Genomic DNA, 17,360 nt, shown 5'->3' on the forward strand with positions numbered 1-17,360 from the left:
GCCATCCTCCACTGCACTCCCTGGCCACAGCAGAGAGCTGGCCTGGAAGAGGGGCAACCGGACTAGAACCCGGTGTGCCGGCGCCGCAAGGCAGAGGATTAGCCTATTGAGCCACGGCGCTGGCCTCAATATACATTTTTTAAAAATTATTTTTTCATTTACCAGTCCAGCTCTCTGCTGTGGCCCAGGAGTGCAGTGGAGGATGGCCCAAGTCCTTGGGCCCTGCACCCGCATGGGAGACCAGAAGAAGTACCTGGCTCCTGGCTTCAGATCAGCGCAGCGCGCTGGCCACAGCACACCAGCCACAGTGGCCATTGCGGGGAGTGAACGGAAAAGGAAGACCTTTCTGTCTGTCTGTCTCTCTCACTGTCCACTCTGCCTGTCAAAAACAAACAAAACAAAAAACAAAAAAATTATTTTTCATTTATTGAATGGCAGAGTGACAGGGCTGGTGCTGCGGTGCAGTAGGTTAATCCTCCGGATACCTGCAGTGCTGGCATCTCATATGGGCGCCAGTTCTAGTCCGGGCTGCTCCTTTCCTGATCCAGCTCTCTGCTATGGCCTGGGAAAGCAGTGGAAGACGGCCCAAGTCCTTGGGCGCCTGCACCCACATGGGGGACCCAGAAGAAGCTTCCGGCTCCTAGCTCCAGATTGGCACAGCTCTGACTGTTGTAGTTATTTGAGAAGTGAACCAGCGGATGGAAGACTTCTCTGTCTCACCCTGTCTGTAACTTTACCTCTCAAATAAATAATAAACAAAACTAAAAAAAAAAAAAAAAAGTCAGAGAGACATAGAGAGATCCTCCATCTAGCTCACTGCCCAGTGGCCACAATGGCCAGGGGCTGGGGCTGGTCCAGGCTGAAGATAGGAGCCCAGACGAACTCCACCTGGGTCTCCCAGGTGGGTGCAGGGACCCAAGTACCTGAGCCATTGTCCACTGCTTTCCCAGGCACATAAACGTGGGGGAGCAGGATCAGAAGAGGAGGAGGAGCTGGCTCAACCCACTGCGCCACAGCATGACCCCAATATACACATTCTAAATCGTTTCAAGAGGTTCTTTAATTATGTATTTAAAAAAAAACCTGGGGGAGGGAGCCAGTGTTCTAGTGTAGTGAGTAAAGCCATCGCCTGTAATGCCAGCATCCCGTATGGGCACTGGTTCGAATCCTACCTGCTCCACTTCTGATTCACTCTCTGCCAATCTGCTATTGCATCTAGGAAAGCAACGAAGATGGCTCAAGTGTTCAGGCCTCTACACCCAAGTGGGAGACCCGGAAAAAGCTCCTGTCTCCTGGCTTTGGACCCGCGTAGCTCTGGTCACTGCAGCCATTTGAGGAGTAAACCAGTGGATGGAAGATCTCTCTGTCTCTTTCAAATAAATATATATACTTCAAACAAACAACAAACCCAGGGGAGTGGGCATTTATCTAGCAATCAAAGACATCTGTGTCCCACCCCAGGGTACCTACGTCTGACTCCTGGCTCAAGCTCCTGTTAATTCCAGTTTTCCAATAACATAGACCCTGGGAGACAGCAGTGATGGCTCAAGGAATTAGTTTCCTCAAACCCATGTATGTGAGAGACCTGGACTGAGTTCCTGGTTCCTGGCTTCAGCCCAGCTGTTACAGGCATTTGGGTAGTGAACCAATGATGGAAGTACTGTCTCTTACCTCTCAAATAAATAAAACTAATTTTAAAAACATCCCAAACTGTCAGCAATGACCACAATGCTAGATTTTCACTGACCTCACATCACACGATGTTCTGCCCTGATTCTTGGCCGAAACCACATGGTGTTGGGTCTTAAGGCACCTGCATGAACCTGACTCCTGGACTGGTTACAGTGACTGAAACACTCATGGGTTAAAACTGATAATCGAGTGTATGAAGCTCCTGCAGACAAGCTACTGCTCAAGCCACCAAGTGGGCTAGCCCACAGATGAAGGATCATCTATAAGCAGACGAGACCACGAGACACGCTCTGTGGCTTCTGCCTCTGTGGGCACCTGTGGATGTAACGTGCAGCTTGGGTTCAGCTCCGGAGTCGAAGCCCATTAGCAAAAGGCAACGTCCAAGGGAAAGAGATACTTGCACAGTTTTTCAAAATCTAAGTCAAGTCAGATTCAGGTAAATCAAATCTACCAAGCCCAGGGGAACGCGGTGACTTTTCAGTTCCCCCCTCCCCCAGCCTGTGGGTCATGACACGGCTCCTCTCAACGTACTGCTGAACTAACTGAAGGCTGAGAGCCAAAAGCAAAGGGGGATTTCATACACAGAGTTTAGGGAAAAAGAAAAAACCAAATAGGACGGAAACAAATGTCACATAGTTGCCTAAAGTTTACATTGTACTAACCTGTGAGCTTTTCTTGAATATTTGTATGTTATGAATGCACATAAAATAATTATACTTTCGAGTAAAGCTTTAATAATGTAAAAATGACATTAAATACATTCATTAAAACATAAGTAACTTCAGAAGTCTTCTGACGTCATAACTGTAAAGCAAACGAGCAGTTTTGTGCTTTTCATACTAAAACAAACAATAAACCAACTCACTGCCATCACATCTCTTCACAACAAGGAAACTCTTCCTGTGCGCCTCTCCCTAAGTCCTCTGGTTTATTTTAGAATCAGAAACACAAATCGGGACTAACACTTTTTGCTGAGCTGGCGCCTTCCCCTAAGGAGGTGTGCTGGTTGTGAGCCTTGGGACAGCACCCTGCCACACTTGAGACAAGGTTCTGTGGAGGAACCCAGTGGGCAGACGGAGGGCCAGCTGGTATCTCGGGAGTCTGGAATGGGGGCCCCTGGTTCAGCCGGGTTCTGCCACTTAGTAGCGGCCTTGGACACACGAAGGGGCTGTCACACTTGGGGACTCTGACTCCCAAGGGAATGTCAGCCTTGGAGCCTTTCTCTGTGCCTCATTTTCAATGGGAAGCTGCTTTTCACTTAACTTAGCTAGCCCTTCAGAAAACTTTAATTACTGAAATGCACTTAATGCTTGGGACTGTAAGCATGCAGCAGAAAGAAAATAAGAAAATGAAATAAGGGCTAGAATGAAAAGCCAGTGTGCAATAAGCGTTCTAACCAATGTCCCCGACCCTGCGCCGGGTCCCTGTGTCAAGTCCCGAGACTCCCGTGCTGTCAGCTCTCCCTTCTCCCGAGTTTTCTCCGTGGATGCGAACCACTAAGAACACTTGATCTCCCAGGTTACAGGAGATAAAGAAGGCAAAAGCAAGTCATCTTTGGGGTTTGCTCCAGTTCTTATTAAGCTTCACGGAATCTATACACAGGAGGCGAATGCGAAACAAGCACCTCGCATCAACGAGTCGGGCTGGCGTGGGGAGCGGTCATAGGTCACCTTCCTAACCTTCTCATGGTCCATTTACCTACAAATCTGAGGTCTGTCATCTGCTTGGGTCCCTTGGCAAGAGGGTCAGAAATCATTGTCACTCTCATCCAGGGGCTCAGGCTTCCGGACCCTTCTGCTGGGCTTAGCTGGTGACAGAGCAATGCTCTCGTCCTCCAAATCCTCGTCATCTTCTTCATCGTCGTCCATGTCAATCTCACTGTCCTCTGAGTCATCCTACAGGAAAAAGACAGCAAATGCAACAGGTGGTTCCATCTCGCCACTGACGTCCTACCATGGTCTAAGAGACCCTGCCTCTCCTTTTCTACTAGTAGCTTGAAGAATAAAAGCACAACTAGGAACACCCCGTGTGAGAGAAGAGCTTGGCAGAGGAGCAGTCAGGCTGTGGTGGGCAAGGAACACAGCAAGGTCGGTGTGAGACCGGCTGGAATACACACGTGAAATGTGTCACCTCGCTTGTGATGCACCAGAGGGGACCCGAGCTAGAGCTGCAGGGGACATCTTTCCCAGGGATATCTCAGGAGCACCTCAGACGTGCTCTGAGGGTTACTGACTCCTGGGGGCCCTGAGATGCTGCCTCGGGCAGCAAAGAAGGCAGAGGCTGAGGGAGGGAAGGACGGAAGATGGAAAGCAACACAGGCAGCGGGTGTAAGGGGTGAGATGAAGGGCAGGCCTCTCCCTCATCATCTAGGTCCAGGGTGACCGATGTGGCCCAGCCTAGAGCTGCAAGCTCTGTGCTCCATGGAAACCTGCAGGCGGGCTCCCCGTCACAGCATTCTCAGCGCGTTCCTGAGCGCTGTGATCTTCTTACAAATACCCAGACACGTCATCCCACCCCTTGCCCGGCCACTCTGCCCTCTCTCCCCGTTCCAGCGCAACTCCTTCCTGAGCTGCTGACCTCACTGGCTCTGCTTGTTCCCCTCTTGCTGTCTCTTAAGTACCCACTAATCAGGCTCCCACCACCAGCTCCCAAACTCCTCTGACTGGCTCACACATTCAGTGGACCCCAACTCAGTGGGAAGTTCTGTCCTCATCATGTTCAACCTGTGGGCCGCACCTGACACAGCCTCACTATCACGGGCCCCAGATTCCATCTCCAACCCTCCCCAGACTTGAATTTCCACGGCTACAGATGCTGGCATGTGGGCGTCTCACAGGCAACTCGCACCAAGGATGTCCGAGACCAAACTCGTGATTTGCCCCTGACCCCTCAAGTGGCCTTGTCTCAGAAAACCAAGCCTGTGTGCTTTCCGCCGACCAAGTCAATCTATCAACAAAACCTTACAGTTCTAACCCTGGAAACACCCAGATTCTGGCCCTGCTCACTGCCTCCATGGCCGCCACCTGAGGCTGAGCCACTGTCACTTCTGACCTGCACGAGTGCCATCCCCACCTCCTGGGTTTCTCTTGCCCACCAGTCACCTCCTGGCCCTCCGGGGCCCAGGATTCTCCAGTGCCTTCCTGTCACACTTGGGCCCCACTGCATCCTGTGAAGCCCTGTGCATCCCCTCCCCCTGTCCACGCCAGTCAGGCTCTGCGCCCACAATAGCCAGGTGCCCCTACCTGTGTGGCACACAGCCTCTCAGGCCTCTGCTCCAGTGTCCCCACTTCAGAGAGCCTTTCTCTCCATCTCCTTCCTGTCTCTCCTGGCCCCTTGAACCTGCTCTGCTTCTCATTCTACCATGGAGGCCCTGGCCCTGGCTGCCTTGCTACGGCTGGAGTGTGCGCATGCTGGAAGCTGGGCTTTGTTTCGGCCTGTGCTACGCTCCCCACAGCCCCTAACGTGTCAGGCACACCACAGGCACTTGGGTGCACGTTCAGTGGCTGGAGAACCACAAAGGGGGGAGCCCCTGTGTCCAAGACGTGTGGACACAGCCTCCTGGAAGTGAGTGTCAGGGTGGCACAGAGGAGATCTGCAAGTAACTATGTGCCCATCCCACCGAGGACACCGACCCTGCCCTCCAGAGTCCACCAACTCTCCCCACCCTGCCCGGACGCAGCAGGTGAGATTGCAGCCAGTCACTCTGTGGGCACAGAATGAGTGAACCCTGCTGCAAAATCACAACAGTGTGTGCTCCCCCACACACCTGTGGCATCCACTTGACAGAGCTGGTTTGGAAAGGGTCAGTGCAGTCACCTTGCTGCATAGGCCAAGTGGCACTGCCAGCGATTGCAGGAAACCAAAGCCGAGGGTAACTGCATGGCCTCAAAGACCCGGCAGTGACTTCCTCAGGAAAGCTCACGGCACCAGCACCCTGAGGCCCAGCCTTCACCTGACCTCCCTGAGGCCCTGGTCTCAGACACACCACTTCCACGTTCCTCACCCAGAGTGGGGTGCAATAGAGGGCTGGCCTTGAGCCATGGCCCCCCAGTTTTGTCCCTTCATGGCTAGGTCGTGCTTCAAGGATCTGATGACTCCCCAGTCACAAACTTCCTTGTCTCCTGGCTCAGTGTCTGTCCTTGTCCTCGCACAGTGCCCTGGAGGTGACGCCTCTCTCACCGTGCATCCGTTTGGAATGGCGTCCTGCCCAGGAGAAGGGCAGCAGCACTCCTGGAGGGGCTCTCTGCGGGCTCTGAGTGGGCTGACACACACCAACAAACAGTCAAGTCAAAAACGAAAACCAACCTGCTTCTTGGAGCTGGAAGTCTTGCATTTACCTAAGAGAGCTGGTGCTGCTTCCGTCTTTGGAAAGCAAGAATGGAGAGAACAGTGAGAAGGCGAAAAAAAGTAGGGCAAGCACATTCAGGTGGACAGAAATGCGCCATCAATGAGCAAGGAGAGGAGCCCAGCTCCTTCGAAGGCCAAACTCTGCCCCAGTCAAGTGATGGGCTGGGCTGAGAACAGACAGCTCCCTGGCTGCTCCAGCTCAGCGAATCGAATCTACGCGGACAGCCTGAGACCTGAGGACAGGAACTGACAACGGAAGGTGCCCAGGACTCACTTCATCATCGGAGTCTCCGCCCTGCATCGTGCCCACGACATGTTTGTTGGGTCGTCCTGAGGACAACAAAAGCATGAAAAGAAGTCAAGAAATCTTGGAAAATAAGGGGAAAAATAGCATTTGATATTTGTTTTCCCTTAGAAAAGTGGGAAAAAGGAAGAATCATACACAAAAAAGTATGTAAGTACATCCAACTAATCAGAACTGTCAACCAACAATCATGGATTTTTGCCAATTGTACTGTTAAGAAAATGGGCAATAAAATATAAACACAGATCATAAATTAAAAACTAAACATTGGGCCAGTGTAGTTCCCATCCAGTGGGACAGGAAGCCACATGAGATGCCAACATCACATACTGAAGTGCTGGTTCTAGTTCTGGGTTCAACTTCCCACCAGCTCCCCGCTAAGGCACCTGGGAAGGCAGCTGAGGATGGCCCAAGTCCTTGGGTCCCTGCTACCCATATGGGAGACCAGGATGGAGTGCCTGCCTTCTGGCTTCAGGCTTCAGCATGGTTCAATTCTAGCTGTTGCAATGATGTGGGAAGTAAACCAGTGGATGCAATATATCTCTCTGCCTCTCTATTGCTATGCCTTTCAAATCAATCAATCAATCAATCTAAAAGAAAACACACATGCATCCTATAAATATTTTAGGGGGAAAATCACTGAACACCATCATTAGTTTTAAGCATTGCAACTGGCATGCTATCTGGTGAAAAAGTGTGTATGTCCATCAATTGAAGATCAGATAAAGAAATTATGGGTTATGTATGCCATAAAATACATTACAGCAGTTAAAAAAAAGAAATCCTGTTGTTTGCAACAAAATGGATGAAACTGGAAAATATCAGACTCGTGAAATAAGCCAGTCCCAAAAGGACAAATACCATATGTTCTCCCAGATCTGTGATAACTAATAGAGCACCTAAAAGGTAATCTATAGAAGTAAAATTGACACTTTGAGGTGCAATGACTTTGAACAGCTCTTGTCTCAAATGTTGACGAATAGTTTTTTTTTCCATACTATTTGCTGAACTCTTTTCTTAGTATGGAGTTAATCGTACGCGTATAAAGTTAATTGAAAATAGATCTTGGGGCAGCACTGTGGCATAGTGGGTAAAGCCATGGCCGGCAGTGCCAGCAACCTATATGGGCAATGATTCAAGGCCCAGATGCTCCACTTCCCATCTAGCTCTTTGCTATGGCCTGGGAAAGCAGTAGAAGACGGCCCAAGTCTTTGGGCTCCTGCACCTGCATGGGAGACCCAGGAGAACCTCTTGGCTCCTGGCTCTGAGCTTTGGATCAGAGTAGCTCTGGTTGTTGTGGCCATTTGGAGAGTGACCCAGCAGATTCTCTCTCTCTCTCTCTCTGCCTCTCTGAAACTCTTTCAAATAAATAAATAAATCTTTAAAAAAAAAGATCTTAGTAAAAACTAAGAATGGTAATAGGAGAGGGAGGAGAAAGAAGGGTGGCAGTGTGGGTGGGAGGGCAGATATGGTGGGAAGGATCATGTTCCCAAAGTTTTATTTATAAAATGTATGAAGTTTGTATTCCTTAATTAAAAGGTTTCTGGGAAAAAAAAAACTGAAAAAAAATTTATTCCTTGTTTACAGATTTATATATGGATCTTGGTTTGACCTTTAGAAACTAAAAGAAACATGTATCACAATTAGTTTATTTTCCAAACCAAACCTCATGCGTATCTACGGGCTCCTCCGTCACTCCTTTAGACACGACCTCTGCTCAGTCTCTAGGGCTTCCTTTATGAAGGGGCAGGGCTGAGATGGCAGAGCTGCGCCCACACCATGAGGCTGAGGAAAGCAGTGTGGGCCACGCAGAAAGCAGCTGGCTCAGGCCTGGAGACAGACACTTCAGCACAATTTACAAAACTTTCCTTGGTCAGACAAAATACCAAATATGTGTCACCTGAAGCCCTCCCTTACAGTTTTAGAAATGGACTATGCGGTTTTATTCTGCAACCTAAATGGTCTGCAGGAGAACCCGTGCTGGTACCAAGTTATGTTGGGCCAACTTAACTTATATCTGTGGCTCCTACCCATCAATGTAAGAGTCATACTTGTGGGGCCAGCACTGTGGCATAGCGGGTAAAGCCGCTGTCTGCAGTGCCAGCATCCCATATGGGCACTGGTTAGAGTCCCAGCTGCTCCACTTCCAATCCAGCTCTCTGAGAAAGCAGTGGAGGATGGCCCAAGTGCTTGGGCCCCTGCACCCACGTGGGAGAACCTGAAGAGGCTCCTGGCTTCAGATGGGTGCAGCTCTGGCCATTGTAGCCGATTGGGGATTGAACCAGTGGATGGAAGACCTCTCTCTCTCTGCCTCTCCTTCTCTCTGTGTAACTCTTTCAAATAAATAATAAATAAATATTAAAAAAAAAAAAGTCATACTTGTTCATCTCTATGTTGTGAAGCTGTTAGAAAATTAAAACAAAGCAAAAGGAATCCAGGACACCTAACAATCCTATCAAAAGCAGCAAAATAAATGAAGACAGCTGAGCAGACTTAACACAAGCACAATTCTTTTTTTTTTTTGTTTTGTTTTATTTTTTTTTGGACAGGCAGAGTGGACAGTGAGAGAGAGAGACAGAGAGAAAGGTCTTCCTTTGCTGTTGGTTCACCCTCCAATGGCTGCCGTGGCCGGCGCGCTGCAGCCAGCGCACCGCGCTGATCCGAAGGCAGGAGCCAGGTACTTCTCCTGGTCTCCCATGGGGTGCAGGGCCCAAGCACCTGGGCCATCCTCCACTGCACTCCTGGGCCACAGCAGAGAGCTGGCCTGGAAGAGGGGCAACCGGGACAGAATCCAGCGCCCCGACTGGGACTAGAACCCGTGTGCCAGCGCCGCAAGGCGGAGGATTAGCCTATTGAGCTGCGGCGCCGGCCTAGCACAGTTCTTCAGATTTTGGGACATTTGCAGACTTTACAATTAAGCATGCCTAATCTGTAAACTTCAATTCAAAATGTTCTGAGTACTGACGTGATGCTCAAAAAATTTTATTTCAGAGCTTTCCAGATTAGGTAGCTTAACTCATAAAAAATGATGAAATGAAGATGATTTTACTCCTTAAATTTATTAGGCATATAAAAGAAAGCTCTGTTCTAAACATGAACAGGCAGTGGATAAAAAATATTTTTAAAGGTCAAAACAGGGCAACCAAATAGTATCTACCAAATTAAAAATTTATAAAATCGTTGACCTAAAATTTAGTTTTCAATGGTGCAACCTGAAGAAATACTTGCAGAGGCTGGCACTGTGGCATAGCAGGTAAAGCTGCCACCTGCGACAATGACATCACGTACAGGTGCTGGTTTCACTTCCAATCCAGCTCCCTTTTAATGGCCTGGGAAAAGCAGTAAAACATGGCTCAAGTTCTTGGGCCCCCATCACCTATGTGGGAGACATGGGTGGAGCTCCTGGCTCTGACCTGGCCCAGCACCAGCCTTTGTGGCCATCTGAGGAGTGAGCCAGCAGATGCAGATCTCTCCCTCTAACTTTTTTTTCCCTAAACCTCTGGGTTATTTTTTTTTTAATATTTATTTATTTATTTGAGAGGCAGAGTTAGTGAGAGAGAAAGGGAAAGATAGAGAGGTCTTCCATCCACTGTTTACTCCCCAAATAGCTGCAATAGCCAGACCTGGGCTGATCTGAAACCAGGAGCCAGGAGCTTCTTCTGGGCCTCCCACACGGTGCAGGGGCCCAAGCACTTGGGCCATCTTCTAGTGCTTTCCCAGGCCAGAGCAGGGAGCTGGATCAGAAGTGGAGTGGTCGGGACTCGAACTGGTGCCCATATGGGATGCCGGCACTGCAGGCAGCAGCTTTACACACTACACCACAGCACCGGCCTCCTGTGTAACTTTCAAATGAATAAATAAATAAATAAATATTAAAAAAGAAGGAAACACTTGCAGATATGCAGAAATAAGTACATACAAAGAAAAAGAAATAAATATCAATATGAGAATGCACAGGTGAAGTATGGGCTTGATCAAGCTATGAAATATGATGTAATAAAGCAGATCTGTATTTTACTGACACGGGAAGAGTCCAATATATTTAATTTTTAAAAAGATTTTATTTGTTTGACAGGCAGAGTTACAGAAAGGCAGAGACAGAGGTAGAGAGACAGAGAGAGAGAGAGAGAGAGAGAGCAAGCTTCCATCTGCTGGTTCACTCCCCAAATGGCCAGAAGAGCCAGGCCTGAGCCACACCAAAGACAGGAGCCAAGAGCTCCTTCCGGGTCTCCCATGTGGGTGCAGGGCCCCGGCACTTGGGCAGTCCTCTGCTGCAGTCCCAGGTGTATTAGCAGGGTGCTAGATTGGAAGTGGAGCAGCCGGGTCTCAAACCAGAGCCTTTACGGGATACCAGCGATGCAGGCGGTGGCTCTATCCACTACACCACAGCGCCAGCCCCAGTAAATTTCATTTTTAAAAATAAAAGGAATATATCTTGTTTGGTCCCATGTAGCTTAAAATGCTTTCAGGCCATCTTTGTACCTACGTTTGTGTGTGTGCGTGTGTGCATGCATGTCCATGCATGTATCTGTGCTTGTGTGGAAGGCAATCTGCAAAGACACACCTCGTGGCCACTGGCATGACCCTTTAGGGTGGGAATGGGACATGAGCAGGATCCTAGGGGAGCGTCTACATGCCCTCCATAATTTTGTTACTTGAATCTTTTGCAACGAGAAAGAAGAAACCAGAAGGACATTTTTGAAAAGGCAGCAGTGCTCGCGATAGTCCCTTCCCTGTGCGTGAACTCTCAGGCCGCGGACATGGAACTGCACTGAGGGCAGGTCCAGACCCCAGAAGGGAAGCACAGCACCCAGTGGCACAGCCAGTGTGCTCCCCCGGCCTCGGTGAGAAATGCCCATGCCCAGCCGCTTTCTCAGGACCGCCGGTCATCGTATTAGCGGCCAAGATGACCGCTGAGCCAAATCCTGATCAACAACAGGGCCCGGGAGGCCCAGAGCGTGAACTGCTGCTGCGGTCACCCACAGCATGCTGTGGGCACAGGGAGAACAGAGAAAGAAGCCATGCTACCTTGCATGAGCACCTCCATGGCCGTCCGCGGCTTGGACAGCCGCCTGTCTTCCACCTCACTGTCAGACTCGTCGTCCTCCTGAATGTCCATGTCTGAGTCGTCGTTCCCTGCAGGAACACAAGAAAGCAAAATGAGAGGCGCTCTGTCACTGCAACGGTCCAGTGAGGCTGTGAGAGCCACGTGCGCCTCCCACCTCCCCGTGGTGCGTCAGAGTTTATGAGGCTCTGGCTAAAGATACTGAGGGGGCAACAGGGCAGTGCTGCACTTATTACAACAAATTTCCAGAGTGAGGATAAAGGAGGGCAGGTATGTTGATAAAAAACAGTAGTGCATGGGGCCGGCGCTGTGGTGTAGTGGGTAAAGCTGCCGCATTCAGTGCCACCATCCCATATGGGTGCCGGTTTGAGTCCCGGCTGCTTCACTTCCAATCTAGCTCTCTGCTATGGCCTGGGAAAGCAGTAGAAGATGGCCCAAGTCCTTGGACCCCTGCACCTGTGTGAGAGACCCGGAGGAAGCTACTGGCTCCTGCTTTTGGATCGGCGCAGCTCCAGCCATTGTGGCCAACTGGGGAGTGAACCAGTGGATAGAGGACCTCTCTCTCTGCCTCTCCTCCTCTAACTCTTTCAAATAATAATAATAATAAAAAAAAAAAAACAGCAGTGCAGCTGAGAAACTGTAAACTGAACGGCCAGCCGTCAAGTCAGGCGGCAGCTCCTGGCCAGCACGTGCTGGGCCACGTGCCCAGGGTTTCCGCCTCTCAGTCATGGTCGACATGAAGCCATGGGGCCTCTGGAAAGGCAACCCAGCAATTCTGCAGTGAAGGAGCCCAGGCCAGGAAAGACACCCAAGGGCTGTCCTGGGAGAGATGTCACAGTGACCGGCAGTTAACATCATGTGCTATTCTTCACCAGGCCAAGTCCCACTTATAAAGGTACACTGTGGCAGGTGCTCATGTTGAGTTTAAGATGTCACTTGGGATGCCTGAGTTTGAATCCTGCCTTTTTTTTGTTTGTTTGTTCAAGATTTATTTATTTGAAGAGAGAGAAAGAGAGAGAGAGAGAGAGAGAGAGATCAATCATCCATCCACTGGTTCACTCTTCAAATAGCCACAACAGCCAGGGCTGAGCTAGGCTGAAGCCAGGAGCCAGGAACTCCATCTGGGTCTTCCTTATAGGTGACAGGAGCCCAGGTACTTGGGCCATTTTCTGCTGCTTTCCAGGCACACTGGCAGGGAGGTGGATTAGCAGAAGAGCACCAGGGACTCAAACCAGTGCTCTGCTATGGGATGCGGTGTCGCCAGCAGCAGTCTAAGCCACTGCATCAAAACACCAGCCCCTCTTTTTCTTTTTTTTTCCAAAGGTTTATTCATTTGGGGCTTGTGTTGTGGCACAGCAAATTAAGCTTCCCCCCTGCAACAACAGCATCCCAAGGGAGTGCTGGTTTGAGCCCCAGCTGCTCCGCTGCCCGCCCAGCTCCCTAATGTGCCCAGGAAAGCAGAAGATGATCCAAGTTCTTAGGACACTGCCACACGTGTGGGAGACCAGGAAGAAACTCCTGGCTTCAGCCTGGCCTAACCCTGGCCATTGTAGCCATGAGAAGTGAATCAGTGGATGAAGACTTCTAACTCTTTCAAATAAATAAACAAAAAACACTTAACAGGGTCCAGCGTTAATGACATAGCTGGTAAAGCCACCACCTGCAGTGCCGGCATCCCATATGGGCGCCGGTTCAAGTCCTGGCTGCTCCACTTCCGATCCAGCTCTCTGCTATGGCCAGGGAAAGCAGTAGAGGATGGCTTGAGTCCTTGGACCCCTGCACCAGCATGGGAGACCTGGAAGGAGCTCCTGGCTCCTCGCTTTGGATCGGTGCAGCTCCAGCCATTGCAGCCAACTAGGGAGTGAACTGGCGGATGGAAGACCTTTCTCTCTCTCTCTCTGCCTCTCCTTCTCTTTCTGTGTAACTCTGACTTTCAAAATAAATAAATAAATCTTTAAAACAAAACAAAACAAAAAAAACTTACCAAGAAGATTTATGTATTCATCTATTTGAAAGGAACCGAGACACAGAGAAAGACAGAGATCTTTCATCCACTGGTTCAATCCCCAGATGGCTACAACAGCTGGGGCTAGGCCAGGCTGAACCCAGGAGCTTGGAATCCCATACTGGTCTCCCATGTGGGTGGCAGGTACATTAGCAAGGCGCTGGATCAGAAGTGAAGTAGTCAGCACCTGAACCAGCACCCCAGTACAAAGTGCCAGTTTACCTGGCTGCACCACACCTCCACCCTGCCAAGCCCTGCAGCCCCCCGTATGATTGCAGCTTTTTGCTGACACACACACTAGGAGACAGCACGTGATGGCTCAAGTGTGGAAGATCCAGATGGAGTTTGGATGGAGCCAGGCTTCTGGCTCCAGCCTGGCCCAGCTCCACTACTGCAAGCATCTGTGGAGTGAACTGGTAGATGGGAGATCTGTGTCTGCTGCTGTCTCTCTCTGCCTCCCAAATAAATGAAAATAAATAAAATGGTTTCAAAAAAGGTATATATACATATATATTTTAAAATGTTACTTATTTATTTGAGAGTTAGAGTTACAGACAGTGAGAGACAGAGAGAGAAAAAGGTCTCCCATCTGCTGGCTCACTCCCCAAATGGCCACAATGGCCAGAGCTGAGCCAATCCGAAGCCAGGAGCCAGAAACTTCTTCCATGTCTCTCATGTGAGAGCAAGGGCCCAAGCACTTGGGCCATCCTCCACTGCTTTCCCAGGCCACAGCAGAGAGCTGGTTCAGGAGGAGCAGACGGGACTAGAACTAGCACCCATACAGGATACTGACGCTGCAGGTAGAGAATTAACCTGCTGTGTCGTAGCACCAGCCCCAGTATATTTTTCAAAAGATTACTTCCCACATATTAGCCCTTCGTATCATTTCTTAAAATAGTTTTTTGGAATGCTATGCCTGCAGGCTGAACATTTTTAAGAGGTATCTACAGAAGCAGCGTTTTACAGTGGGCAGCCATGGTCTCCCCGCCTGGTCCCCAGGGTGCAATGTGGGATGGGGGATGAACAGGAGGTGTGTGCAGCTGCTGTTCCAACCGCTGACTGAGCAGTCACTGAGGACGGACAGTCACCATGGGTCTGCCTGGAAGTTAGCTTTGCCCCTACCACAATACAGGAGAGAAGTGAGACCACTGGGCACCGCGAGAAGCTTCCGCTCCTTTCCCCACGCTGAGAAGCACAGTGCCCTACAGTACAGGGCAGGGGCAACCTGGGCGCCAGAGAAACTGTCCAACCGAGCATCCCGCGAGGTCTACAACACAATTAACCTGAAAACCACCGCTCCCGAAGTCTGTTTAGACAATATAGTCAGTTGTGAGTGAGAGCCCAGCGGAAAGAATGGGCCATCAAAGGAGGAGGTACCTTTCTCTGAAGGGAGGAGAGAACTTCCACTTTGACTATGGCCTTGTCTAAATAAGGTGGAGTTTGTAAACTCAAGAGGCTTCCATAGCCTTGGCAGCTCATGACAAGAGCCTCGGGTGATTACTGACGTCATAAATAAGAGTGTCAGTTGTTAAATCAACAACGGGAGTCACTGTGCACTTACTCCCCACATAGGATCTCTGCCTTAATGTGTTGTACTATTTGAATTAACAGTAAAACTAGTACTCAAACAGTACTTTATACTTTGTGTATCTGTGTGGGTGCAGTCTGTTGAAATCTTTACTTAGTATATACTAAGTTGATCTTCCATATATAAAGATAACTGAAAATGAATCTTGATGAAGAATGGGATGGCAGAGGGAGTGGAAGATGGGATGGTTGCGGGTGGGAGGGAAGTTATGGGGGGAAAAGCTGCTATAATCCAAAAGTTGTACTTTTGAAGGTTATATTTATTAAATAAAAGTTAAAAAAAGAAAGAAAATATAATTAGGGGCTGGTGTTATGGTGTGGTGGGTAAAGCCGCTGCCTGAGATGCCGGCATCCCATTTGGAGACCGGTTCAAATCCCACTTGCTGTACTTCTGATCCAGCTCCCTGCTAATCAGCCTGAGAAAGCAGCAGAAGATAACCCAACTACCTGAGCCCCTGCCACACACATGGGAGACCTGGATGGAGTTCCAGGTTCCTGGCTTTGAAGTAGCTCAGCCCTGGCTGTTGTGGCAATTTGGCGAGTGAACCAGTGGATGAAGATTTCTCTCTCTGTAACTCCACCTTTCAAACAGACAAATTTTTAAAAAACTTCAACTTGGGGGAGGGCACTGTGGCACAGTAGGTTAAGTCTCTCCCTATGGTGCTGGCATCCCATACAGGCACCAGTTCATGTCCTGGCTGTTCCTCTTCTAGTTCTCTGCTAAGGGCCTGGAAAAGCAGCAGAAGATGGCCAAGGAGATCTGGAGAAAGCTCCTTACTCCTGGCTTTGGATAGGCCTAGGTCTGGCCTTTGCGGCCATTTGGGGAGTGAACCAGCGGTTGGAAGACCTCTTTGTCTCTCTCCCTCTCTCTGTCTATAACTCTGCCTCTCAAATAAATAAATAAATCTTAAACAAATTCAACTTAATTCACTTTTTACTGCATCTTGAGAAATTATGACATTGAATCCTTATCCTATATAATGCAAATCAAACAATATTGTGAGTTTAAAAATACAATTAGTACATACTCTTCAGGCTCAATAAGGTTTCTTCTTCTTCTTTAAGATTTGTTTATTTGAAAGTTGGAGTGGCAGAGGCAGAGAGCGAAAGAGGGAGGTCTTCCATATGCTGGTTCACTCCCTAAAAGGCCACAATGGCCAGATCTGGGCTGAACTAAAGCCAGGAGCCTGGCGCTTCTTCCAGGTCTCCCATGTGGGCAGGGACCTAAGGACTTGGGCCATTTTTTACTGCTTTCCCAGACCACTGCAGAGAGCTGGATCAGAAGAGGAGCAGCTGGGACTCGAGCTGGCGCTCATAAAGGATGTGGGCGCTGCAGGCCGTGGCTTTACCCACTGCGCCACAGCATCGGCCCCAAAAAAGTTTCTTCTGATAAAGCAATTCAGGCTGAGAGCCAAGCAGATAAACTAAGTCAGTGCGAGCTGTCGGGATTATCACTAAGTTATCAGTGAGGGGGTAAAATTAAGTGCGGCTGACAAAGGTGCTGACGGGATAAAGAACAGGCTTTTCAACAAACAGCACTGGGACAACTGGCTAGCTATGTGCAGTTGTCTATGCCACTGTATATATATGGATACCTAGGCACACCATGTACAAAAATTAACTCAAAACGGGTCAGAAACCTATAAAACTATAAGACTCTGAAAAAAACATAGGGGTAAATCTTGGTAACCTGGAATTAATAATTTCTTAAATACAGCACTAAAAGCACAAGCAACCAGAGAAAAAATAGATAAATATGACTGCATTAAACTTTGTGCAGCAAAGGACAGAATCAAGAAAATAAAGACACACCACGCAGAATGGAATAAAGTATTTACAAATCACAAATCATGTAAGGGCCTATCATCCAGAATATATAAGGAACTCTTCCAACTCAATTTAAAAACCAGCAAAGGGGGTCGGCACTGCGGCATAGCCGGTAAAGCCTCCGCTTGCAGCGCCGGCATCCCATATGGGCGCCGGTTCAAGTCCCAGCTGCTCCACTTCCGACCCAGCTCTCTGTTGTGGCCTGGGAAAGCAGTAGAAGATGGTGCGAGTGCTTGGGCCCCTGCACCCACGTGGGAGACCCAGAAGAAGCTCCTGGTTTCAGATTCACCCAGTTCCAACCATTGTGGCCAATTGGGGAGTGAACCAGTGGCTGGAAGTCAGTCAGTCAGTCAGTCTGTCAGTCTGTCTGTCTCTCTCTGCCTTTCAAATAAATAAATCTTAAAAAAAAAAAAAAAAGCAAAAGCCTGAGTCACCTAATGACTTCAGAGGAGTGTCTAAATTCCTAATGTGACAGGGAACTAGCAACAAGGTTGGGAGGGATGGCAGAAAAGTAAAGAAATGTTGGCTGTCAC

The 17,360-nt window shown here is 49.2% G+C and overlaps 1 protein-coding gene across 17 annotated transcripts in view; it reads right to left on the bottom strand.

Moving 5' to 3' along the window:
- Window positions 1–2,403: 2,403 nt before the first annotated feature.
- CLUAP1 (clusterin associated protein 1) overlaps window positions 2,404–17,360 on the bottom strand; it is a 44,711-nt gene continuing 29,754 nt past the window's right edge. For 11 of the 17 annotated variants that reach the window (XM_070064021.1, XM_070064013.1, XM_070064014.1 and 8 more), the window contains 4 exons: window positions 11,372–11,479; window positions 6,314–6,369; window positions 5,998–6,054; window positions 2,404–3,587 (listed from right to left, as the gene is read on the bottom strand). In XM_070064021.1, coding sequence (XP_069920122.1) covers window positions 3,438–3,587; window positions 5,998–6,054; window positions 6,314–6,369; window positions 11,372–11,479 — 371 coding nt within the window. In that variant the 3' untranslated portion in view covers window positions 2,404–3,437. The remainder of the gene's footprint in view (window positions 3,588–5,997; window positions 6,055–6,313; window positions 6,370–11,371; window positions 11,480–17,360) is intronic. The other 6 variants (XM_070064019.1, XM_070064018.1, XM_070064017.1 and 3 more) reach the window with 1 other exon arrangement.

The sequence above is a fragment of the Oryctolagus cuniculus genome, chromosome 19, assembly GCF_964237555.1.
Source record: "Oryctolagus cuniculus chromosome 19, mOryCun1.1, whole genome shotgun sequence".
NCBI classification, from domain to species: Eukaryota; Metazoa; Chordata; class Mammalia; order Lagomorpha; family Leporidae; genus Oryctolagus; species Oryctolagus cuniculus.